General features: G+C 36.4%; 1 protein-coding gene across 2 annotated transcripts in view; it reads right to left on the bottom strand.

Annotated features, from left to right (window-relative positions):
* Nucleotides 1–11,132: 11,132 nt before the first annotated feature.
* Nucleotides 11,133–26,567, bottom strand: part of ADAD1 (adenosine deaminase domain containing 1) — a gene marked incomplete at its 3' end in the record, with an annotated part of 31,024 nt that continues 15,589 nt past the window's right edge. Inside the window, exons 7-11 of one of the 2 annotated variants that reach the window (XM_081076290.1) lie at nucleotides 26,353–26,523; nucleotides 25,167–25,396; nucleotides 18,986–19,223; nucleotides 15,287–15,419; nucleotides 11,133–11,246 (exon numbers count right to left, since the gene is read on the bottom strand). In XM_081076290.1, the coding sequence (XP_080932416.1) occupies nucleotides 11,133–11,246; nucleotides 15,287–15,419; nucleotides 18,986–19,223; nucleotides 25,167–25,396; nucleotides 26,353–26,523 (886 nt within the window). The remainder of the gene's footprint in view (nucleotides 11,247–15,286; nucleotides 15,420–18,985; nucleotides 19,224–25,166; nucleotides 25,397–26,352; nucleotides 26,524–26,567) is intronic. The other variant, XM_081076291.1, reaches the window with a different exon arrangement.

Below are 26,567 nucleotides of genomic sequence, written 5' to 3'. Positions count from 1 at the left end.
TAAAATCTCAGTTTCTAAATATCAAGAGCCAAATTAATCTTAACTTTGTGTTGAGTTGGAGGTCTAACTCACAGAGAAAAGTTATTTTAAGTTACTTTAAAACCCATTAATTTGATTGTACCTATGTGATAGGATATGTCCTAAGGATGAAAACAATTTGTTTTCAGTAATCGATTACTGATATGATGGCACTGTTATTCTGAGAGCACTATGTGTATTGTGGAAAAAAGTAAGTAAGAAATTATGTTGGTATCAATAGGAGAGCAGGTTTTTGGTGTGAGAGAAAGGAGATACAAATGTAAGATTTAAGAGGTTAACTAAAAACCCTGTGGACCTGAATTTGAAATGAAAGTATCAATATAAACTAAATATATTATTTCATCTTAAATTAATATACGTATTTCCAAGCTCTCTTCTCTGAAAAGACCTATGGAAAAATAACCAATCCAGTATTAACAGGTATCCTTAGCATCCAGACTATGGTTTCTAAATACAACTTTCCATGAAAAGGAACTGAAGCCATTTAGGTAAAGGGCCAATTCCAAGTGCGGGGCAACAAATGCACAAGACAAGGCAGAAACATTCTGTTGTAAGAAATGAAGGTAATGAAGACACAGGCACCAACATGACAAGGTCCCCATATGAGACCAGGACACCACTCACTATGATTCGCATTGTGCTGGGAAGTTGTAGCCAGTGGAAAAAAATAAAAAGAAATTAGAAGAGTGGAACGGAAGAACTAAGCCTCCCATTATTCACATATGACATGACTGTATGAAGAAAACCCAAAAAGCTCTACAGATAAACTATTAGAATTAATTTAGCAAGGTCACCAGATATAACGCCAACATAAAAAAATCAGTTGTATGTCTACATACCAGCAACAAGCAGAAAATAGACAAAATGATATCATTTAAAATAACATCAGAAACATCAACTAGAACAAAAATACTAAGAGATGCTTAGCAAAGACTCCTATTGAAAGAAAAAAGAGAACCTGGATATAAATTGTAATGACTAAAATAAGTATGTTTAAATTTTAGTAATATTTTTAAAAGTCTCATTGATCAGTGACATCACAGGAATGGGGGCAGCGATGCGGACATTTTGAGTTCTCCTCTGGATCTTATCACAAACAGGACATCTATAACCCATTAAAGGACTCTGCAAATCACACTGAACAGCTAAGAGACTCGTGGCAAGGATTACTTGAAGGTGGGCAAATTGGGCGAGCAGGGGAGAAGGTGGGCAAATTGGGCGAGCAGGGGAATCTGGAAGGAAGCGGAGTGGAGACACAGCCTCATTCACAGCTGTGAATGCAGCCGGCATCCACAGCTACAAAGACGCAGGGGATTCCAGGATGGAACACAGAACACAAAAGCCAGGAGGTGGGCTCTTTCCTTGTGTCCCACAGCTGACCTCTCCCGCCGAGGGGGCAGTATATCTAGCATTTGAGGCAGTAACCTTAGCTGAGACCTCCAGTTGGACCCTAGGTCAGACAAAGGACACAAACTCCATACTTGGGCCCCTCCCCGCCCTTCCAATCCTGCCCCCACCCTTCCAGGCCCCTGAACTGAAGAGTAGTGTCAGATTAGAGGAGCTGTAGTGCTCAGGCTCTGGGAAGACTGGCAGGCAGCTCTGACCCAGGGAAGAGACTAGAAGAGTGTGATTTTTGCTGGGCTGGGAGAGAAGACTCCTCCACCCTCAGCCAGCACCTTTTCTGGTCTGTGGGAAGAGTGTGACACGGCTGGGCTGGGAGACAGAAGACCCCTCCATCCTCAGCCCCCACCCTTTCTGGCCTGCCTAGGGGGGGGCAATTACAACTGCGGAGGCACTCCCAGGGATCAGCAGTAAGCGGCAGACGCAGCTCCGGGCTTTCAGCAGCTCAGAAATCTCCTTCCCGCCACACACACACACACAGAAGAAGTGCCCTAAGACTCAGGAGAACTGGGCACAGGGCTGGTGGTGCTACTTGCAGTGCGTATATGTGCAGGCAAGGGCAGAAACTGCACTGACTTTGTAGAAACTACCATCCAGACCCCTCAGCCCCACTCATCTAAATATGCAGTCCCAAGGTCACTCTGGGCACCAGGTGACCGGCTCGGCTTGCACAATACACACAGGACTCTTTGGTACCGCAAAGGACGACCTGGAGATTACTTGGTGGGCTTAAGCCAAGACTGGCACTGCTATTTTTTGTTTTGTTTTTATATTTTTGGTATCTTTGCCTGTGTTAAGTGTGGGTTATCGGTTGTTTATACATGTGAATGTATTTGTTTTTTCTTTGTTGTTGTTGTTGTGCTTGGTGATTTGCTTTGTTCTGAAATTGCCCTACCAGGGCCAGCTTAAGAGACACAAGATTCAACATACCCAGAGGCCAACTCCGGACCAAACCAGAGTACTACCCAGTTTGACCTACAAGTGACACACCCAGAGGGAATTCTCTACAGGCACAAGAGCCCATAGAGGCCAAACCTCATTTAAGCGGTCAACCCTCATGCAGCAAAACATCCTGCTGTGGGCAGAACCAAGTCTCACAACTAGTCAGCCTAGGAGTCAACCTCACCTACTCATAAGCCAAAAGCAATTAAAGATCAACTTTAACAGGACAATATACACAACACAAGAGTCAACTTTGGAGCACACGCAGAGGAGAAGAAGGAAGTGGTGCAAGTCAAATATAAAGGACACATACTACATAAGATAACCCAGCAAGAACTAAGAACTCTAGGGGATCTACCTAATACATCGAAGCAAACACATAGAGTCAGCCAGAATGGGGAAACAAAGAAACATGTCCCAAATAAAAGAACAGGAGAAACCTCCAGAATTGGAACCAAATGAAATAGAGGTAACCAACTTATCAGAGACAGAGTTCAGAACACTGGTGATAAGAATGTTTAAGGAGCTTAGAGACGACATAAAGAAGGATGTAGAAATCATAACGAACAACCAGTTAGAACTAAAGAACACAATTACCGAAATTAAGAACTCACTTGAAGGAAATAACAGCAGGTTAGATGAAGCAGAGGATCGAATCAGCGACTTAGAAGACAAGTTAGCAGAGATCACCCAAACAGAACAACAGAAAGAAAAAAGAATAAAAAACAATGAAGATGGTATAAGAGACCTCTGGGATAACATCAAGTGCAAAAACATGCGCATCATAGGAATACCAGAAGGTGAAGAGAGGAAGCAAGGGTTGAGAATATATTTGAAGTAATAATGTCCGAAAACTTCCCTAACCTGGTGAAGGAAACCAACATACAAGCCCAGGAAGTGCAGAGAATTCCAACCAGAATAAACCCAAACAGATCCACACCAAGATATATTATAGTTAAAATGGCAAAGGTTAAAGACAAAGAGAGAATCCTAAAAACAGCAAGAGAAAGATAGAGGGTTACATACAAGGGAACTCCTGTAAGACTATCAAATAACTTTTCTACAGAAATATTGCAGGCCAGGAGGAAGTGGCAGGAGATACTCAAAGTGATAGAAAACAAAGGCCTATAAGCTGGATTGCTTTATCCAGCAAAGCTATCATTTAAAATTGAAGGAGAGATAAAGAGCTTTCCAGAAAATAAGCTAAAGAAATTTGTTACCACCAAACCAGCATTGCAGGAAATATTAAAAGGACTTCTGTAAACAGAAGAAAGATGAAAACTGTCTAACTAAAAATTTTAAAAATGGCAATAACTATGTACCTATCAATAATCTCTTTAAATGCAAATGGATTGAATTCTCCAATCAAGAGACATAGGGTGGCTGACTGGACAAGAAAGCAAGACCCTTCCATATGCTGTATACAAGAGACTCACCTCAAATCAAGATATACACAGGCTGAAAGTGAAGGGTTGGAGTAAGATATTTCATGCAAATGGAAATGAGAAAAAAGCTGGAGTTGCAATACTTATATCTGACAAAATAGACTTTAAAATGAAGAACATATTAAAAGACAAAGATGGGCACTATATAATAATAAAGGGATTGATCCGACAAGAGGACATAACCCTACTAAACATCTACGCACCCAACATAGGAGCACCTAAATATTTGAAACAGATATTGACTGACATAAAGACAGAGATCAACAGTAACACTATCATAGTAGGGGACTTCAACACACCTCTGACAAGGGACAGGTCTTCCAGACAGAAAATCAATATGGAAACGGCCTTAAATGACATATTGCACCACTTGGATTTAATCGATATTTTCAGAGCATTTCAGCCCAAAGCTGCAGAATACACGTTCTTCTCAAGCGCACATAGAACATTTTCCAAGGTAGACCACATGTTAGGCCATAAAACAAGTCTTGATAAATTTAAGAAAATTGAAATCATACCAATTGTCTTCTCTGACCACAGTGCTATGAAATTAGAAATCAACTACAGGAAAAAAACTAGAAGACACACCAACTCATGGAGGCTGAATAACATGTTACTAAATAATGAATGGGTCAACCATGAGATCAAGGAATAAATCAAAAAGATATCTCGAGACAAATGAAAATGAAAACACGATGACCCAAAATCTATGGGATGCCATGAAAGCAGTCCTAAGAGGGAAATTCATAGCACTGCAGGCCTTCCTAAAGAAACAAGAAACATCACTAATCAACGGTTTATCTTCACACTTAAGGGATCTGAAAAAAGAACAGCAAAATAAGCCCAAAGGGAATACAAGGCAGGAGATGATAAAGATCAGAGCGGAAATAAATGAAATAGAAACCAGAAAAACAATACAAAAGATCAATGAATCCAAGAGTTGGTTTTTAGAGAACATAAACAAAATCGACAAACCTTTAACCAGACTAATTAAAAAAAAAAGAGAGAACCCAAATCAATAAAATCAGAAATGAAAGAGGAGAAGTGACAACAGATACCACAGAAATACAAAAAAAGTTAAGAAATTACTATAAGCAACTATATGCCAACAAATTTGACAATCTGGAAGAAATGGACAATTTTCTAGAAGCATACAACCTTCCAAGGCTAACTCAAGAAGAAATAAAAAACCTGAATAGACTGATTACCACCAAGGAAGTTGAATCAGTACTCAACTATCTCCCAACAAACAAAAGCCCTGGACCAGATGGCTTTACAGGTGAATTTTATAAAACATTCAAAAAAGAATTATCACCTATTCTCCTCAAGCTCTTCCAAAAAATCCAGAACGAGGGAAGACTCCCAAACACTTTTTACGAGGCGACAATCACTCTGATCCCAAAATCAGACAATGACACCACAAAAAATGAAAACTACAGGCTGCTATCTCTAATGAACATAGACGCAAAAATCCTCAACAAAATATTAGCAAACAGAATTCAGCAATACATTAAAAAGATCATACACCATGATCAAGTGGGATTCATTCCTGGTATGCAAGGGTGGTTCAACATCTGCAAATCAATTAATGTGATACACCACATTAACAAAATGAAAAATAAAAAATCACATGATCAGATCAATAGATGCAGAAAAAGCATTTGACAAAATCCAGCAGCCATTTATGATAAACACCCTTAAGAAAGTGGGAATAGAGGGATCATATCTCAATATAATAAAGGCCATATATGATAAACCCACAGCTAACATCATACTCAATGGGAAAAAGCTAAAACCCTGAAGATCAGGAATAAGGCAAGGTTGCCCACTTTCTCCACTTCTATTCAACATAGTGCTGGAAGTTCTAGCCACAGCAATCAGACAAGAAAAAGAAATAAAGGCATCCAAATTGGTAAGAAGGAAGTAAAATTGTCATTACGTGTAGAGGACATGATACCACATATAGAGAACCTTAAAGACTCCACCAAGAAACTATTAGAGCTGATAGATGAATTTAGTAAAGTAGCAGGATACTAAATTAATATTCAGAAATCAGTTGCAATTGTACATACCAATAATAAAACATCAGAAGGAGAAATTGAAAAAACAATCCCATTTACAATTGCTTCAAAGACTATAAAATACCTGGGAATAAATTTAACCAAAGAAGTAAAAGATCTGTACTCAGAAAATTATAAGACACTGAAGAAAGAAATGAAAGAAGATACAAATAGATGGAAACACATAACATATTCATGGATAGGAAGAATTAATATCATTAAAATGTCCATACTGCCTAAGGCAATATACATATTCAACGCAATTCCTATCAAACTACCAGCGACGTTTCTCACAGAAATAGAATATATAATCCTAACATTTATATGGAACCATAAAACACCCCGGATAACCTCAGCAATCTTGAGAAATAAGAACACAGTGGGAAGTATAATGATACCTGACATCAAATTATACTACAAGGCTACAGTAATCAAAACAGCACGGTACTGGCATAAAAACAGACACATAGATCAATGGAAAAGAACAGAGAGTCCAGAAATAAATCCATGCCTATATGGCCAATCTACGACAATGGAAGCAAGAATTTACAGTGGGGTAAAGACAGTCTATTCAATAAATGATGCCGGGAAACCTGCAAAAAAATGAAGCTGGACCACCTCCTTACATCATATACAAAAATAAATTCAAAATGGCTTAAAGACTTAAATGAAGATCTGAAACCATAAAATTCCTAGAAGAAAATATAGGAAGAAACTTTACAGACATTACCCAGAGTAAGATTTTTACTGATATATCCCCTCATGCAAGGGAAGCAGGAGAAAAAATAAACGTGGGATTTCATCAAAGTAAAACGTTTTTTCACAGCAAAGGAAAACATCAATAAAACAAAAAGGGATCCCAATGAATGGGAAAAGATATTTGCCAATGACATATCTGATAAGGGGTTAATGTCACAAATTTATAAAAACTCACTCAACTCCAAAAGAACAAACAATCCAATTAAAAAATGGGCAGAGGACATGAAGAGATATTTTTCTAAAAAGGACATACAGATGACAAGCAGACATATGAAAAAATGCTCAACCCCACTAACCTTCAGAGAAATGCAAATAAAAACCACAATGAGATACCACCTCACCCCAGTCAAAATGGCTATCATCAATAAAACAACAAACAACAAGTGCTGGTGAGAATGTGGAGAAAAGGGAACCCTTGTGCACTGTTGGTGGGATTGCAAATTGGTGCAGCCACTATGGAAAACAGTATAGAGGTATCTCAAAAATCTGAAAATGGAACTACCTTATGATCTAGCAATTCCACTCCTAGGTATCTATCTGGAGAAATACAAAACTCTAATTCAAAAAAATTTATGCACTCCTATGCTTATTGCAGCACTATACACAATAGCCAAGACATGGAAACAACCGAAATGCCCATCGGTAGACAACTGGATTAAGAAACTGTGGTTCATTTACACAACGGAGTATTACGCAGCCATAAAGAAGAAAGAAATCTTTCCATTTGCAAGAACACGAATGGACCTAGAGAATATTATGTTAAGTGAAATAAGTCAGACAGAGAAAGACAAATACCATATAATCTCGCTTATATGTGGAATCTAAAGAAAAGAATAAGTGAATGAACTAATCAGAAACAGTTTCGGAGACATAGAGGAAAAACCGAGGGTTGCTAGATGGGAGGGGGTTGGGAATAAGGGGGAAGGTGAGGGGATTAGAAAGCACTCAGTAACCACAAGATTGCCACGGGTTACGAAAGTTCATTTGGGGAATGTAATCAAAAATGTTGAAAAGATTTTGTAGGGTATCCGATGGACACTTGTCTCATTAGGGAGACCACCTCAGGGATGATGTAGATGCCTGATCACTGCACTGTACACCTGAAGCTGAAGCTGAACAATAATGAATGTCAACTACAAGTTCACATATATAGTTACAAGAAGCGGAGTACAGCATTAGGAACAGAGACAGTGGAAATGTATTGGCTGTGTTCGATGTCAGAGTGACAGTGGATGGGGGAGGGGGGTTGACACAGTGTGAGGGATATAAATGATAAACATCTATTACTTTGGTGCACTTAAAATAAAATTAAAAAAAGAAAAGAAATATAAATTTTAAAAAATCTCATTGGTCAACTTGAAAAGATGACAGGGAACCAACTACTTTTTTCAAAAACGTAAGAAACAATCCAGACTTTTCTGTCACCAGCTATATCCCAGTTATCAAATAATATGTAAGTGGATATTCTTTTAATGGGAGCATTCCAGATGAGAAAATCTGAGTATGACCTGCAACCCCAAATCAAATCATGGATTTAGGTGATGATTATAAATGACTACTAACATTACAAAAAGACAGACAACCTAGCCATTGTGTCTTCCGATAAAAGTAGACATATTGCCTATGATGTATTCTTGCTAAAAAAAATAAAAATAAAAATAACGAACCTGAATCTGACAGCCTTTAGATTTTTAGATTTAATTGTTTGTTTCAGGAAATACAGAGGACAGAGGAACATGTTACATGACATCATGGAGCTGTAAGCAACAAAATGAGTTTGTGGGAAATGGCAAATAAGGGACCCAGTTTTTTTCAATAAAAGAATAAAACAGAGATGAAATCTATAGATTAAGAGATAATTAACATATAAATTCCAATATATGACATCATTTTGATCTTGGGTCGAATAATCTATATAACATTTATTAGATAAGGGGAGAACTATTAATTTTCAAGTTGTGCTGACTAAATTGTGGTTATGTGTGTTCATGTGTGTGTATATGAGTCCTCATATTTTACAGATACATATCAATGTATTTTCAGATGAAGTAACATCTGATATTTGCTTTAACATAACCCAGTTTGGGGAGATACATGTCAACAAGATTGCTATGTTTTCATAATTCTTGAAGCTCAGTGATGGGTACATGGGGATTCATCTACTATTTTCTGTTTTTGTATGTTTGCAAATTTCCCTAGTAAGTAAATAAAAAAGTTGTGGAACGGTGTTTCAATGTCAGTCAGTCACCTCCCTACACAAAACCCTTCCAGAGCTCCCCTGTGCGCCCAAACTGAGAACGTCTGCTAGACTCAACACTCAGCATTTCCATCAAGAGCTCCAGAGCCTCAAACACTGTGATGTGTGCCCTCTAATCTGTTTTATCACTTCCAGTTGAAATGGAGTCTCTCTCCCATTGTTGCATTCTAAATTTCACACAGCCTTCAGTGCTTGCCTCATGTAACAGAACCTTAGAGCTGAAAGAGGGCTTAGATGCAATTAGTTTAGTGGTTTTCGAACAATTTTACAAGTTTAGAAGTCTATATTTAGAAGTTTACTTTGCTTCAAGAAAAGTATCTTGTACAACCCAATACATAATAAATAAAAGAAAATAAGCATTGCTGCTTTTGACAAAGGGTAGCCTGGAGCCCTTTCTATCAGGCTCCATCCCTGAAAAAGAATGACAACCACTAGTATCAATTTCATCCTTGCAAAGATAAAAAACTGAGTTGAGAGATTAAATAACTTATAACGGTCATCAAGGTCAATACTGGGTTTCACGGCCATCCCCCCATCTATAAATGCCTTACTCCTTTATCCTTCACTTATTGTCTCGATAGCCCGCTCTAGATACCCTCTCTCTCTACACCAAAACACTACATATAATTGACATAACATAGAGAAAAACTCAGTGATGTTGAATAAACACATTGCACTTACTAGATTCTGTCTGTAAAACAGTTGGTATATTTGCTTTACCTTACCATTAAAACTGTAAATTTCTTGAGAATATAAATAGTCTTTTACTGATTCTCATGGAAGTGTCTAACACAAGGGCCTTCACCAGTTAGGCAAAACTTTCAGAGGCAAATATTAGGCAGTTGGTGCTCTGCCTAGTATTAAGCGTTAGTCCAAAGCAAAGCACCCACAAATGTAAAGAGCCAAGAGCAGGTGAAAGATCTTGCATTTTCAAAGGCAAATACACTATCAAAAAAATAATAGAAATATAAGCTGGAAAAATCAGCTGTGGAAGGAAACAATATAGGAAAGAGACTACAAACTTTTAACAAAGAAACACCAGTTTGGAGAAATAAGCAATAAATATTTACTTGATGAAAATAGAACTTAATAATAGAATATTTATGCTGATTCCTATGAAAGTGCTCATATTGGACCCTTTTAACCAACCCCCCAAAAAAAGGCAATTTCACCTGGTTCAACCTGGTATTAGTAAGTGTAGAGTCTAGTCCACTCAAAGACAGGCATGTCTTTCTAGGATGACCCCGATATTCAAGTAAACTCTGCCATACTTTGAGAACAGACAAACAAAAACCCTGCCTCAACCTCATCAGAGATTACAATGGTTCATGTGGGGTAGCATGAAACTAATAAATTTAACAAAGAGCCAAGCTAAGCGGGACAAAGTCTGAGAAGCAATAATGTCTAATTCACTGTGACTGGAGCTAAGACACAGGTTGAAGATGCTCAAGTAGGGAACAAACTCACAATTTCACTAAAGATGCACATCCCTTTTTAATCATGGTATAAACAAATAATACAGCTAAACAATCCTTTATAATCCAAGTTATAAAGGATTAACATTTGGCTGGATCTTAAAGGACACTTGAAAATGGGCAACCTTAAAGCACTTATGATATTCATCAATTAATCAGAATAACTCACTTATCAAATCGTTCCCTAACATGGTTAACACTTTTCTGCATTTGCATGTGCATTCAGGAACTTCTCTGGCAAGAGAAATCACATGTTTAGTCACTGCTTTTTACTATATTATGTAGCATGGTGATTGCAAATATTAGGCACTCGAATGTCTGTTGAATTAATCAACAAATGATTAAGAATTATTATTTGTATTCTTGGATTTTAATTTTTAACAAAAATAAATGGGTGAGATACTAGGACACAATGTTGAATATCTTTGCTATATGGATAGCTTTAAAACAACATCTTAAAAGAATAAATTTTCTTTTAAACTCCAAAAGGGTAGTGGCTTTATAACGTCTGTAAAAATAAATATAAAATGGCTAATGAATAAGGTAATTATTTTTCCAAAAAATAAAATTTCAAAACCCTAATGTTTCAATGAAATTTGACATGGATATTTCCAAATTTTCAGCAATCTCTGGACACTGCTGTTGCAAGATTCTGATTTTGAAAGCTGAAAACCACCAATATTAAAAATAAAATTTACTAGTCAAAACACACCAAAAAATAAAAGATTTTTAATGTGACAATAGATTGCCTAACTCACATACTAAATTGCTCTATACAGGGAGATTTCACAATCCAGGAGCCATAGCCATGTTGCTTTAAGTAGGATTTCAACAAAGTTTTAGCTTCTTGATAGGATCCAGACATACACTATAGAAAGAAAAAAAAATTGAATTATAGAGTATAGGCAGAATTTGGCTTATGAAAAGTGTGTAGCCCTAATCTTGTTTCTTTAGCTTGACATCTTAAAAATTAATGAAAAAATTTTTGAATTGCTATTTTTTTCTCACCACTATTTTTGAAACTAAATTTTCTTTCCCAACACTCCTAAAAGAATTTCTTCTTTTTTAACATTTTTAATTAAGAGTAATCATACTCATTATAGAAAACTTGAAAAATAGAGGAAACATAGAGAAGGAAATAAAAAATCACCTGTAATCCCCAAACTACAGACAACCACTATTCATATTTTGGTTTATTTCACTTTTTTAATAAATGAACACACAGATGAACTAAAAATAAAGCTTTATTGAGGTATAATTTATATACCATAAATTCCCCACTGTAAGTACACAGTTGGATTTTTTCCCCAGTAAATTATACAGATATGCTACCACAGTCCAGTTTTAAAACAATTCCATCATCTGCAAAGAGTTCATTTTCAGTCGGTATTCCTGGCCCTAGCCCCAGGCAACCACGAAGCTACTTACTTTCTCTAGAGTTTTGGTTTTTCTAGAAATTTCACAAAAAATGACGACCACAGGACGGAGTCTATTGTGTCAGGCATCTTTCAGCAAGCACGTTTTCCGATTCCTTCGTGTTGTTTCATGTCTCAGTAGTTTGATCCCTTTTATTGCTGACTAGTGCTCCACTGCATGGGTACATCCCACAGCTCGTGCGTTCACCAGCTGCTGAACATCTGAACTGTTTCCAGTTTGGGGCTACTATGAATAACGCTGCTGGAAACATGTATGAATGCGTCTTGGGGGGATATGAGTTTATGCTTCTCCCGTGAAAGTGCTGGGTCACATGGTAAGGATATGTTTACCGCTGTAAGTAACTGCCCAACTGTTTTCCAGAGTGATGGCATCATTTGACACTCCTGTCAACAGTGCAAGAGCTTTCCAGTTCTTCCGCCACGACACCTGGATAGTCACTCTTCTGGGTTGTAATGCGTGTGCGGCAGTATCTCACTGTGGTTTGATTTTGCATTTCCCTAACAACTAATGAGGCTGAACACCATTTATACGTATGTTTGCCATTTGTATATAGTCTTTGCCCCCTTTAGAGACTGGCTTGTTTGCCCTCTTGAGTTTTAAGAATTCATAGTATGTTCTAGATTCAAGACCTTTACCAGATGTATGATTTGCGAGTATTTTTTTTTCCAGTCTGTGGCTTGTATTTTCATTTTCTTAATGATGACTTTTGAAATCAAGTTTTAAATTCTGGAGTCTAAATGGCCAATGTTTTCTTTTATGGATTGTGCTTTTGGTGTCATATCTAAGAAAATTTCCCCTAACCTAAGAATATAAATATTTTCTCATGTTTTCTTTGGAAGTTTAATAGTGTAGCTCTTTAGATCTACAATTCGTTTTTTTTTTTTTTTTTTTTGCATGACTGATACGTCAAATTAATTTTTTGTTTTGCCCACAGATCTCCAACTGTCCCAGTGCCATTTGTCGAAAAGACTATTCTTTCTCCCATTAAATTACCTTGGCACCTTTGTATAAAATCAATTGACTATAACCATGTGGGTTTATTACTCTTCCATTGATCTATATGGCTAGCATTACATCAATACACTGACTCGATAACTGTGCCTTTATGACAGATTTGTAACTGGGTAGATGAGTCTACCAATTTTACTCTTTCTAAAAATGTTTTAGTTCTTCTATGTCTTTTGGATTTATATACCAATTTTAGAATCAGCTTGCCAATTTCTATACAAAAGTTTCCTGTGATTTTGATGGAGTTTGCATTGAATCCACACATTAATTTGGACAGAACTGACATTCTAACAATACTAAGTTTTCCAATCCCTGAAATGGTACATCTCTCCATGTATTTAGGTCTTCTTTAATTTCTCTCAGCAATGTTTCATTATTTTCAGTATGTAGGTTTTGCACTTATTTTTATTCCTAAGTATTTTTCTTAGTCTTTTTACAAATACATTTTAGTACAGAGGACCTGGAATATACATAGTATTCAACATTTGGACCCATTCAGCACCAGTGTCTAGTGATTGTTAAGGCATTACACTACTGTTTTTTACATATCCCATTATTTTTGTTTGAAACTTGTTTCAGTAACATATTGCAGCAACTCTGTAGACTGTTTTATTGTTTAAAGGTTTTACATTTTTAAAATTGTATAAATTGTTCGATTCTAGCTTGTTTAAATTGTGAGGTCTGTTTTCCGCATGGTGTGCAGCTGCTGTTGTCTCTTCCATGTTTTGTTTTCTTATTTTTATGTCTTAGCCTTGCCTGCTAGTGGTTACCCTGTATCTGCATAGCGTATTGATAGGCAGATGATTTCAGCAGACATTGTACTCAAACACCTTAAACCCGTGAGGCCTGCACCTTCTTCTGATCCATTTGTGAGTGAGTGTGTGTGTATGTGTGTGGGGGGGGATTTCACGTTGTAGCCAGTTCTGTTTCAGTTTCTTTACTGGGTTCTCTTGGGTCTACCAGCACCTGAGTGTAGTTTCTCATTCTCAGTCAGCCAGGGTATAGAGATACCCAAGGAAAGGGTATAGAGATCACCTCAGGCCTTCTATGGCTCTCTCATTACCAAAATCCACCCAAGTTACTAGTTGGTCCACCATTTGCCCCAACCAGGACCAGCAAAGTAACCTTGGGCCAGCAAAGTAACTGATTTTCCCCATTTGTTTCCTACCAGGTTTGGCGCTTTTCACTGACAAAGCCACAGAGTTGGGTCACCCCCTACCCCAAATCAAGTCTACCCCCTCTAGCAGCAAGCCTACTGCTTTTGGTGGCATTCTCACCGGTAAAACTACATTCAAACTAGAAGAGAGGAAGAGAACAGGAATAGCCTTGAGCAAAGGCGACACAAACTCCTACTGCTCTTATCCAAAGTTCTAGCAATTTTTCAAGAACATACACTTTTCAATATGTTTTCTGTCTTTAGTCAATTTCCAAGGATGTGAAAACTGTTTTTTTGGCCTAGTTTTATACTTGTTTTTATAGAGATGATCTGCAACCTCTTTATGCCGCCAAAACCAGAAACTGACAAAACTTTTATACTTAAAAATATATGTGTACATATACACAAACCTGTAGTTATTAATATAAATGCACTAAAGATTGGGCTTATACAGTTTGAGCACTAAGGTATTGGTGAAATGAAGAGCCTTTCACATATACTATCTCATTACTGACACTGATATTAGATATCAGAAACAGTTTATATATGCACATATGTACAGTTAATAACTTGGTAACACAGGTAAGTTATATTATGAGCATGTCTCATATCATTTGATGTTGAATGAAAAACGCAGATTAGAAAGATCATTATCCACTATGACCTCAATATTTTAAGATCATACACAAAAATATGTGTCATGACAAGAAAGTAAAATAAAATGCTTACAAGTTAAGAGTATCATGTTTGAATACTTGATGGTATTACAAGTAATATTTTTTCCTCTGTGCCTTGAAAAAAACTGCAGAATTCTCTACTCAAACATGCATTATGTATGTTAATACTAAAAAAAGAATAAATATTTTTAAAGAGAGAAAATGACTATCTACATCGCCTACTGAGGCCCAAATCACATGCGGAAATTACAGTTGTTTCACAACTTTAAGATAGGAAAACTAATTTATTTGGATATCTTAATGTATTATTTTAGAATACTTAACTTGTATGGTTAGCACAGTTAATATATATAGAACAAATGTGATTATCATTTTGTTTCTCTGGATATGACAGGTTTTGAGCAATACTGTCAAAGCACATACCATACTGAGGTCGCTATTTTAAGTGGCAACACATATCCAATTTCTAGCATGTTCATTTAAAAATTAATTTTACCACTACATGGTAATACCTTATATTCAATAACTATATTCAGTCAAGCTTTGCTACTATCATCACCCCAAAGTCACCACTCTGTTGCTGTCTTCAATTACATTTCTATGATTAACTGCATTTCTTTAAGGACTTACCTTAGCTGCGTGGTATGTACTAGCTTCAAGTACATCGTCTTTCTTAGCTTCACTGGCAAGCAGGTTAAATCGACTTAACATTGCAGCCTTACAAAGCCGACTTGCCATGGACACACCACTTTTAAATGGGGAACTAAGAAAGGAACAAAATAATCACAGTCAGTATTCAACGATTTATGCTGGCAATTGTAGGGATTAAAATCAACATAGAGTAAACAGATATTTATCTTAATTATGTGCAATGCATATAGTGAAATTTTTTACATATTCTGAATACTTACTTTATGAAGTTAATTTAATTAAATTACAATTTAAGTTATATAGTGTTGCATTAAAATTAAAGCAGGAGATGGCTATTTGGAACCTTTCTATTGTTTCAAGCAAAATTAATCTACAGTGATCCAAATTAAAACAGTGGGTCTACCAGGGACGACTGGAAGAGGGCACAGAAATATTTCCCAGGATGATAAAAATGTCCTGCATTTTGAGTACGGTGATTGTTACACAGAGATACACAACACATACATCAAAACTCACGAAACTGTACAGTGCCTGTCAGTGTATGTAAACTTTAACTCAGCAAAAAAGGTAGAATGCACACGCGCATTTCACAATCCTCCAGATATATGTGTGCCTGTATGCACATACAGGTATAGATTTTGTCTATGTTTTTAATAAAAGTGATTCCACACATCATGAACTTTTTGGCTAGTGTCACTCTTTCCCTTCACATCTTCTCATTAGTTGCTCTTGTGATAGATTACAAAAATTACACAAATCCTTCATTCCTCTCTCCACACATTTTACAACACGATTTTTCAAAATCTCCCATCAATAAGCTGTGTTTGATTTCCTCTCCCCTTGAATTTGGGCTCACTTTGTGACTTGTTTTAGTGAACAGAAGAGATGATGTTCCAAGCCTGGGCCTCAGGAGGCTTTGTCCTCATTCTCTTGGGACTGCTCTCTGGCCATGTAAGCCATCTGGGACTAGTCTCCCAGAGTGGGAGGGAACACAGGGCCAGTAGCCCAGCTGTCCCTCTAAGATCAGCCAAGTTGACCTTCAATTAACTTAGAGCTGACCCTAGGTGCATGGGACGGCCCAACCAAATCAGCTCCGTTGACTTAAGGATTTGTGAGCAGTAATAAATGGTGATTGTTTTAATCCACAAAGTTTTGAGGTAGTTTATATTCAACAGTAGCTAACATATGCTCCTGTGTATTAAATCTATTGATCTCTATACATTAATTTTCCACCATGATACTTTGTGTTGTGGTAGGTTTCCAGATGGTTCCCGTGGGCTTTTAAAGTAGAAAGATACCATATGCAAAGAGCAGTAATTTTACCTTCTCCTTTCCAGTATTTTATATCTTATTTCTTTTCATGTCCAAATACATTAAGTAAAATGTTAAATTAATAGCAATAACAGTAAACAGTCAAGTTTGTTCTGGATGTTAGTGAAAAATGCCTCTGAGTTTTCCTTATCAATTGTGATACTTTTGGACTAATACATTTTATCCTTAACAAAATTATCTATTCCTTTTTTTATTGAGTATCTTTTTCTAATTATTCTGCAGTTTCATTTTATATTTCCTCTTTGAGATAAAAGTTACAGAACTTCTTTCTCACCAAAAGGAGTTTCTAGTATTATGATTTTGTCATTTATAGTTTTATTACATCACAGTCAGAGAATATTATCTACTGACTGCTTCTACGTTTTAGAATTTGAGATTTTCTTTGTGGCCTAACATACGGCCAATTTTTGTCAGTGTTCTGTAGGTTCTTAAATGTGTATTTTGTATTTTTATGGTGTTTTTAAATAAGTTAATGAAATCGACCTTGTTCTTTAAAACTACTATATCTTTGCTTAGTGTTTCGTCAACTTGATCTACCACAAACTAAAAGAAGTTAATTATTGTCTCAACTAGTAGTGTGTTTCCATTTTTCTTCTCCCATAATTTCTGCATTTATAAATGTTGATATTATGCTATTGGCTGCATAGATATTCATAACTGTCTGCCTTCCCTGTAAATTAACTTTATATTATTAAAATGTCCTTGGCTTTATGTAATGCTTTGGTGCTGAATTACACTGTCTAATATTTAGATCACATCTGCTTTATTTGTGTTTGTAATCACCGGGCAAGCATTTAACCATAATAAACGAGTTAAGTTCATTTTACGTTTATTAATTTCATCTCTATTATGCTATTAGAGGCGGGATCAAAAACTGTGGTGAATGCTGCACCAAGTGCCATCCAACAAAACGCAGGGATCTTCAATAAGGGAAGTGACGTGTTGAATCTTAGTAACAGTGTGTGACATGTTTCAATTTGTTCGGTGCAGTCAGTCGGGTGTGAGCTATAGTTGAGAGAAGGTGTGTTTTAAAGTGTGCTGTAAACCATCCTCCATCATGACAGAGCTCTGTGTCATACATCGCTTCTGGTATGGCAATTTCTGTCAAATAAAAACATTACTGTGTGTCTTCATCCACTTTATTCACTGGATCTGGTACTGTGGACTCTGGTTCTTCCCCAAAGTCAAAATAATTCAGGACATCGAGGCAGCCATGATAGCACAAAAGACACTCATGAAAATTCTTCCAGAACTGCTTCAGAAAGTGGCAAGAATGATGGGATAAGTGTGTTCGAAGTGAGGGGGAGTATTTTGAGAGGGAATTAATGGCAATGTGTCTTTTACTGTAATAAGTTTTTTATTTAAACATTCACTGTATTTTCTGATCACACGTCACATATGTTTGTAGTTTTTTAAACTTTCATAAAAGACCTGTTTTGTTTGCATGTGTGTAGTTTGTTATTAACGGTCATACACTTCTTTATGCTGATTCAAAGCATAAATAGCATAATTCATTCAAGCTGAAATAATCAATAGTGTGCTTGAGTTTGTACCAAGAAACATTTGTATGTGGTCGCAATATGTCTTTCACAAAGAAAGCAAATTTAGGCACTTAAACTTTTAACATTATTCACTACCTCACACTAAAAGAAGGGTTTAGGTTTTACTTCATAATCAACGGTAGGAGTATCACAAAGAAATGTCTAAAACACAGTGTATCACGTGTAAGAACAAAGGCTTTGGAAATAGAATGTCCAGATCAGATTCCCAGTTATGTCACTTACTACTTGGGTGACTTTAAGCAAGATATTTAACCTAGCTTGAATCTCAGTGTCTTTAACTGTAAAAGAACAACAATACACCTAATCGACAGGGTTATTACAAGAAGGCAGTATACCACAGTACAACAGTTCTCACACTTAACTGCACACAAGTAATACTTGGGAGCGCATGTCAAAAATACCGTTTCCTGAGCCCTAAATCCAGAAATTCAGATTCAGAAGGAGAAATTTTAAAGCAAATAGATCGTATGGTTCTAATGCAAATGGTCACAAAATGATACTTGGAGAATATTAGGTTCTGGAAACTGATTCTGAATTCTGGCTCTATAACTTACTTAGGAACTTCAGTAAATTATGTAACTTCTCCAGGCCTGTCTTCTCATCAGAAAAAAAAATTTGAATTGTACAATGCCTGCAACATAGTCACGCTCAATTAATGAAACTATTATTACTGTTATTGAGAATTTTTTAAAAATGTATCAAAAAAAGTTAGAATAAAAATTGTATTAAATGTGGTCTTTCACTTAAGTAACATGTGATTTTCCAAGGAAGTCGTTGTGCTAACCTTTCAGTGATCTTCCCACTTCGGCCATCCACAATCTCCAAAGACTTGTCCCCTTGTGCCCAATTCAGACTCAACGATCTATATTCCACATTTGTTTGGAGGAGATATGCAGAAGGTACTAAAACTATTTGAGGTCGGTTGACCAAGTAAAATATTGGAAGTTTGGAAGTGAGTGCATCATCAACACGTTGTTTGATAGCAATTTCTAAGCCTCTGGTATCACTGCAATTCGCATCTCCTACAAAGCAAAAACAGGACACAACCACATCAATATCAAAGACTATACAGGAAAAAATAACAGGAAAGACTTTGAAGTCTATTTTGTTATCCTTCGTGTTGTGACCTTCCCTTTCCTACTTTCACTCTTAGCAGCTACTTCTCTACTCTTTACCAGAACCAGGACATGGTGACAGCAGTCAGAATGTCCATTCAAAAAAGACTCTTCTACAGAAAATGATGAACGAACATTCCACTGAATAAAAGCAAAGGGCCACAACTGACTCAGAAAGAACATGGCACGTTTTCCAGGCTCTGCCGGAAAGAACAGGCTCATTCTGTCTTGAGTGCTCAGATCACAGCATAAAATCAGCACATAATGCAGTGGATAAATATGGCTGAGAAAAAGTGGGTGAAAGTCAGCCATTTTTCCATATGTAAGCGCCACAAGTTACAACCGTCATAGTATCACAATGTTCTCGTTTCCCAACACACAGTTTTTTACACACTGACCATTTCTGGTTAAAACTGTGGGCAATACCATGCAAAAGCTTGGAGTTCTCAAGTTAAAATAATTGTTGAAGAAGAGACCTCAAGCAGATGCAATGTTATTAGTATAAAATAGTGTGATGCCTCAAATTTAGAACAGAAGTTAGGGAACAGCCATTCCTATTTAAGTTAGTGATTCTGAAGCAGACCTCCCTCCTTCTTTTTGTGTCCACATCATTGAAATTGTTGAGATAGCTACTGGACTTACATTATTATGACTATTTAGGAACTAGAAGATCTAGAACTAGAAGATGTAAAAAGAATATGAGTTGCTTTTGACACCTTTTTTCTAAGCACTCCTCTGAATGTTCCAAAGCAAGAGATACTGACAAATGAAAGCTAACAATATGCTTGTGCACAGAAAAAACATTGGGAAGAAATAAGGTCTGCGGAATAGTTTCCATTATCTATAATGAAGACATGAGTTCAAAAGAAAATGTTATATATTTATTACACACTGTCCTCCAGACTAAATGTGTCCCCACAAAGTTCATACCCTGCAACCTAACCCCCAATGTGATGGTATTTGGAGGTGGGGCTTTGGGAGGTGATTAGGTCATGAGGGTGGGGCCGTCACAAATGCGATGGGCACCCTGATACAAGAGGCCCTTCCCCTTCTACCATATGAGGACACAGTGAGAAGACGGCCATCTGTGAACCAGGGAGTGGGCCTTCACCACACACTGCACCTGACAGCGCCTTGATCTAGGACTTCCCAGCCTCCACAACTGTGAGAAACAAATGTTTGCTGCTTAAGCCACCGAACCATGGCATTTCTTTGTAGCATCCCAAACAGACTAAGGCATACTATAATGTGATGATGACACTGGTTGTGTCTAAAATAGCAAGATGTGTTTGGAAAAAGAAAAAAAATTCTACAAGTCAAACTCTGTGTTAAGCCTACTTAAACATCAAATTGTTTCACCTAGATGTTTTAGTGGGGTGGGATAAAAGCTAATTTAATAGAACAAAATCAAGGATATTAATATTTTATTAGAAATTTTACTTTTCCCTTCTACATGTAACTTTTATCATGAACTACATCTGAGGTATGAGTTTGGTTATATCTTGAGACCAAGTCTTGTTTCTGAAAAAATGTGTCTCTAAAATTACATCCCTTAATTGGAAAATTTGTATTTCATGCACATGAAATGATCTGAAATAACAACATGAAACTCAGGTTAAAATCAAGGGTAAATCTTTTAAAGACTATGGCAGACCTGACCTGACAGCTTTCACGCAGAGAATGTCTCAGGAGCTTAGTCTACCCTAAGTAAAGCCAACAGAAATGGCTGCTGAAACAGCTAATACAAACTGAAGCTGCGTTAATTAGAACACAGGTTTAGAACACAACACAACATCACTAAAGAACGATGCCCTGGTCATACCACATCTGGAACAGCATATTTAGTCTGAGGCATTACATTGTAACACGGTCACTCATGTATTACAGAACATCTGGAGAAGACAAACCATGTTCCTGTGAAACACAAACGATGTCTGGATAGGTGAAGACAGAAAGGCTGGAAGCCTTGTCTTTGTATTTCTAATGCTCATCTGTATTTTATGTGGATGGTGCCCCGAGAAGGGTCGGCAGGTGTGCACAGCACCTAGCACGTAGTAGGTGGCTCAATAAATGGCACCTGAGAAAGGAGTATAAGAGGTTAAGGCACAGAGAGCAGGGCTCATCAACCCTGGATGCACGTCAGAATCACTGGGGACGAGGACAGTACTGCACTGCCTGTCGCCTACTGTAAAAGCTTCCCGGAGAGCCTGAAGGGCAGCAAGAAGAGTAAAAAGTGACAGATCAAATTTACTTTTCAAGTGTTCCAGGCAGCAGAGTTAGCATTAAGTAGAAAAATAAAAGCTCTTTCAAAAATAAAACCGGCTGACTCAAAGCATGTATTCCTGAAATGTTTCCTGACCTCCTAATATATTCCAGGCCAAGGTCAGTGTGGCACAGCACCTGCATTCAAGAGCGTCAGGCTTAGCAGAACAGGAGTGAGATTCCAGGTACTGGCTACGCTCAGATATGGCTGTCAGAGCTGAACCTAATCCCAAAAGCTCAGGCTCTGCTCACTAGCAAACTGAATGATTCAAATATTTTAGGAACATTCTGGACTGCATATTACTGATCTGACAAAGAGACAAGAATCCACACCAGAACCTCTAAGGTTATCAAATACTTCTTAAAAGTCCATGAACTGTGTTTAAAACAGACTCCTTCACTAGGAGGGAATCAGCACTTAGTATTCTCTACAATTCAATTGTACAATTCAAATCAACACATGAAAAGGACTCCTGGGTGGAAATAATGTCAGGACACACATTCTTGAAGTCTTTAGACAGATGATCTTATCTTAATAGGATATCGAAGGCAAAATATACCTTTAAAAGCTGGAAAAATATAAATCCAACTATTTTTAAATATCTAAGCAAAGTGATTTTTTCCATATTACTATGAAATTATTTTCTGTTGAATTAATAGTAAATGCCTTTTTAAATGCAAGCCTAAGATTTTTTCTTAAAAAAGAAAAATATTACCATAAAATGACAAAAGGAACATCTGCAACATAAAATATATTGCTGCCAACTTTTTGAAAAGTTAAATGAAGTCTTAAAATATAATACTCTCTCCATTTGTAAATGATCCATTAAATTAGGTTTCTAAGAATCAAAATGAAGAACTGCAAAGGAATTTGTACAGCTTCAGAGAAAAGAGGACAAGGTATTATAAAAACAGATTCAATCTATATTGTCACTTGGTACAGAATGAAGGGGAAGCAAATTTCAATTCTAAATAAGAAGGAATTTTGTTTTAAACAATTGGAGCTATTTAATTAATGGAGTAGACTGATTAAATCCCACATCCAACATTACCGGATGCTTTTAAACCAGGGTTAGATGATCCTGTACCAGGAATGGCATAAAAAGAGTTCACAGTGAGAAGCTGTACCAGATGACTAACAAAGTTCAATGAACTCTTAAGGTTCTTTTAGTTATCCAAATCACACTGTTTGGGTGTACTCATACTTTAAATGCATATTTTTCAAAGCGAGCCATCACACCCTCTGAATCAAAATCATGGCAGTGCTTTTACAATGTATATTCTTTAGCCTTGAAACTCCTCCCCCTCCCCAACCCCCACATAGAGATAAGAGGTTCAGAAATCTGCATTTTTTACAAACAATTGAAAAACACTAAAATCATTTACATTACAATAGACAGAACAACAACAAATTAGTTTTCAATGTGTCCCACAATATGCCAAGAAAGAAGGAAGAAGCAATTTTACAGACTTCGAGTGTTTTTACAGCTACCTGGTGACAGTCAAAATAACGAGATCTAATTGTTAATAAGTCCACGTTCCAAACTATTAATACTAAATAATTTTTCAAAGAATCTGTATCCACCCTTTTAAAAAACAAAATAAGCAGAGTTACATCATACCAATAACAAATTCTAAAAGATTTTTCTTCACAAAAGTCAAAGAAAGCCTTAAAAGCTAAATCTGTGATTCTAGACAAATCACAGACATTTCTTGGATAATTTAGAGATATTTATCAAGAAAAAGAGTCTTTCCTAAAAGTTGACACAAGTTTGAAGTGCCTGAGAAAGTATGCAGAGGGTGCCAAAACAATGTATACACATTTTAAGAAAGGGAAAAAAACTGTATTAAAATTGTAATACTCAATATATAGCAATAACAAAAGATGAATACAAGTCAGTGTATACATTGTTTAGGCAGCCCCGTTATGAATTGACTAAAAGAAAACATGGTAAAGACGAACTTTAGCAACCAAATTAAATCTAAGAAAAAAAGCAATTAGAGAAAACCACTTTTAAGGGTGTGAATAAACAGGCACTCTCATGTAAAACTGCCAGTAGGAATGTGATCTGGAGGGTAACTTGGTAACATTTTCTAAAATTGCATACATTTTTGACCTGCAATTCTTCCAGGAATTCACCTTACAAATATACTTTAAAATGTGTAAAAAAGCAATGTAAAAAGGTCATTCACTATAGCACTTTGGTAGCTGTAAAAGACCAGAGACAATCTAACATTCCATCAAGCTACAACTGGTTAAATAAATGGTACACTTATGGTACACTTATACAAAGAAATACCATACAGCAAGCCATGAATAATAATGAGGGAATTCTTTACTCATAGGGAAAACTTTCCAAGATATATTGTTAAATGAACAAAGATGGAGAAGAGTATTAAATTGCATGATCCCATTCACGTAAAATAAAATAAAAAATTGTGCACTTCTTCTATAAGCATAGACTATATTTGGAAAGAAAAGCAACAAACTATGTTGTAATCACGGATGCCACAAAGGTAAAATGGGTGCCTGGGCACTGCAATGGGAGGGAGGCTTTTCACTGAATACCCTTTTGAATCTATTGAATTATGAACCAAGCAATGTATTTCCTATACAAAGAAAATAAGTTTAATATTAGAAAACTAAACAAACAATAACCATTTTCCTACTTAAAACTCATTAAAGCCAAACCAAACAATAGTGGCAAGAAAACACAACAGTCTGTACACTCGTACATACTCAACTGAAAAAGTATTACCTACAAGAAAAATTCCTTTAAAAATGGGTATAAATAGACACACACACACACACACACACACACACACACACACACACACACAGGAACAGAAACAGCACCACCTATAAACAAAGACATTAGCCATGTGAGGATCTAAAGCTTGCATGTGTAACTGCTACCAAAATATAAGCAAAAAAGAGCCACATGACGGTAGTATTCGTTTCACCAGAGTAACTAAAACTTTGAAATACCTAGGGCTTCATGAAAACTACAGAAAATGAGCCCCAGAATTGTTTGTCAATGAGATAATGTCTGGAAAACCACTCAAATATAAATACTGCATTCTGTAATATCCCCCATCAAAGTAAGAGATAATTTACTAATTCACATTATTTATTTTTGTATTCTAGTTACTTCCTACTCAGACGGATTGAGATCATAAAGAAATGCATGAAAACACATAAGGGTAGGAAAGAATCAAAATGGGTATTTAGTATCTTTCTTATTTCGGGGATAACTAAATATTAGCTATTATATTTGAGAAGTTCAAGGAAACATCTTCTAAAAGAAAGGGGAAAAACTGAATATTGTGCAAACTAAAGTTTAAGACAGAATACATATAACTGGCTAATGTAAAAATATTAATTCTTGGCCTCCTGATCAGATGACAAAAGTCACATTATATACTAAGTGTGATTACAAGTTACCATAAAATGAGAAGCTCAACAAAACAGTGAATCTGGTTTTTTACCTTAAAGCGTCCCATATGCAAACACTGACTTTTTACTGATTAAAAAAATACAGCGTGTTTATGCGTAAAAGAGCCAGGAGGTCCTGGAAGCCCACTCACCAACAAGTATGCTGCTGATATAAACTGGCTGTATAAAGTGACTCAGCAACGCTCCCTGTACACCAAGCACTTCCCACTTTGTCAGTTTGTCACTAGAGGACATACTGCTTACTCTATTAACAACATCTTCAGGACAGTAGACAGTCAGATAAATTTTGCCTTCAACAGCCACATGGAGACTCAGTTCTTCATTGGCTTCAAACGCAGATATGGAATGTGGGTTAAGACGCCTAGAGAAAGAAGAGAAAGTTTCTTCCTTTAAAAAACAAAGCTGACAAAGTAAAATCTATTAATATATCCACCGAAAAACTGTTCTCAAACATGCTTAATTTACAATTCCAGTAACAGAGACAGATGTAAACCCGAAGCAAGGTTAAGATGAATGTCAAACAGAAAGTAACCAGATTTAGCCCTTCCAACAAAGATAAATTTCATATTATTGCCATTCTTTATGTCCCTTAAAAGCAAACAAAACTCTAATTGTTCTCCCTACCATAGTTTGTGAGTTATTTTCTCTGTATGAAAATTTTTAAAAACTGCAAAATGAGGGAATGAAAAAAAGTGACAATTTGCATTCAAGATTCATCTTCAATAAAATATGTTAAAACAATAAAATCTAAAATTATTTTTCTTGAAGTTTCTCTCCAGGAACTCTCATTGGTCTCATTTTCAAAGGTGTTACTGGAAGGATTTTTAATAAAATATTACCCACCATTATCTCTAGATGGTCAGACTTGAAGTGAATTTTACTTTATCCTTTGTGCTTGTCTGTATTGAAATTTCATGCTGAATCTACCCATTCATCAAGATAATGAAGTTATGGCCATACACTGACCAGAAAAACAAACTATATTCCTTAACTCCTGTATGAATATGTGAACAGTGCATAAATCCACTCTTTCCTAAAGTTTAAACTAGAAGTCTTAAAGCTAGAAAGGAAATCTGCAATAGCAATGGAAAGTAAGTGCAAAAGTATATGGAATATTTAAGTAGTAGTAACAGGTAAGACTGAGGGAGAGGGAGGGGGAAAGAATTTGTGGCCTCCTGTAGTCTACAAATAACATATCAAAGTTGGAGGGAGATGATGGATACGATGGATACGTATAAATTTACTTGCCAAAGGGATAGAGAATGCCTGATAAATGGCCACCGCGTTGCTTTTAAAAACAACTTCCATAATACTTACAACTGTGACTTAATCTGGGCTGATCCTTTAGGCAGCTGGTTCATATAGAAGTAAATGTGGACGTTCTGTTTGAGAGTGAGTAAATTAGAGGCTGGTTCTGTGCAAAATATTGATTTGTCCATCATAGCAGGATTTTTGCTGTAGAAGAGTAGAAGTTGTCTATAAAAGTACCTAAAATAAATAGGTTATTTAAAAATATATTAATTTAAAAATAT

Source organism: Rhinolophus hipposideros (assembly GCF_964194185.1).
Source record: "Rhinolophus hipposideros genome assembly, chromosome: 16".
Lineage (NCBI taxonomy): Eukaryota > Metazoa > Chordata > Mammalia > Chiroptera > Rhinolophidae > Rhinolophus > Rhinolophus hipposideros.
Note: the sequence above shows the minus strand (reverse complement) of the source record. Positions and strands in the feature narration are given on the sequence as shown.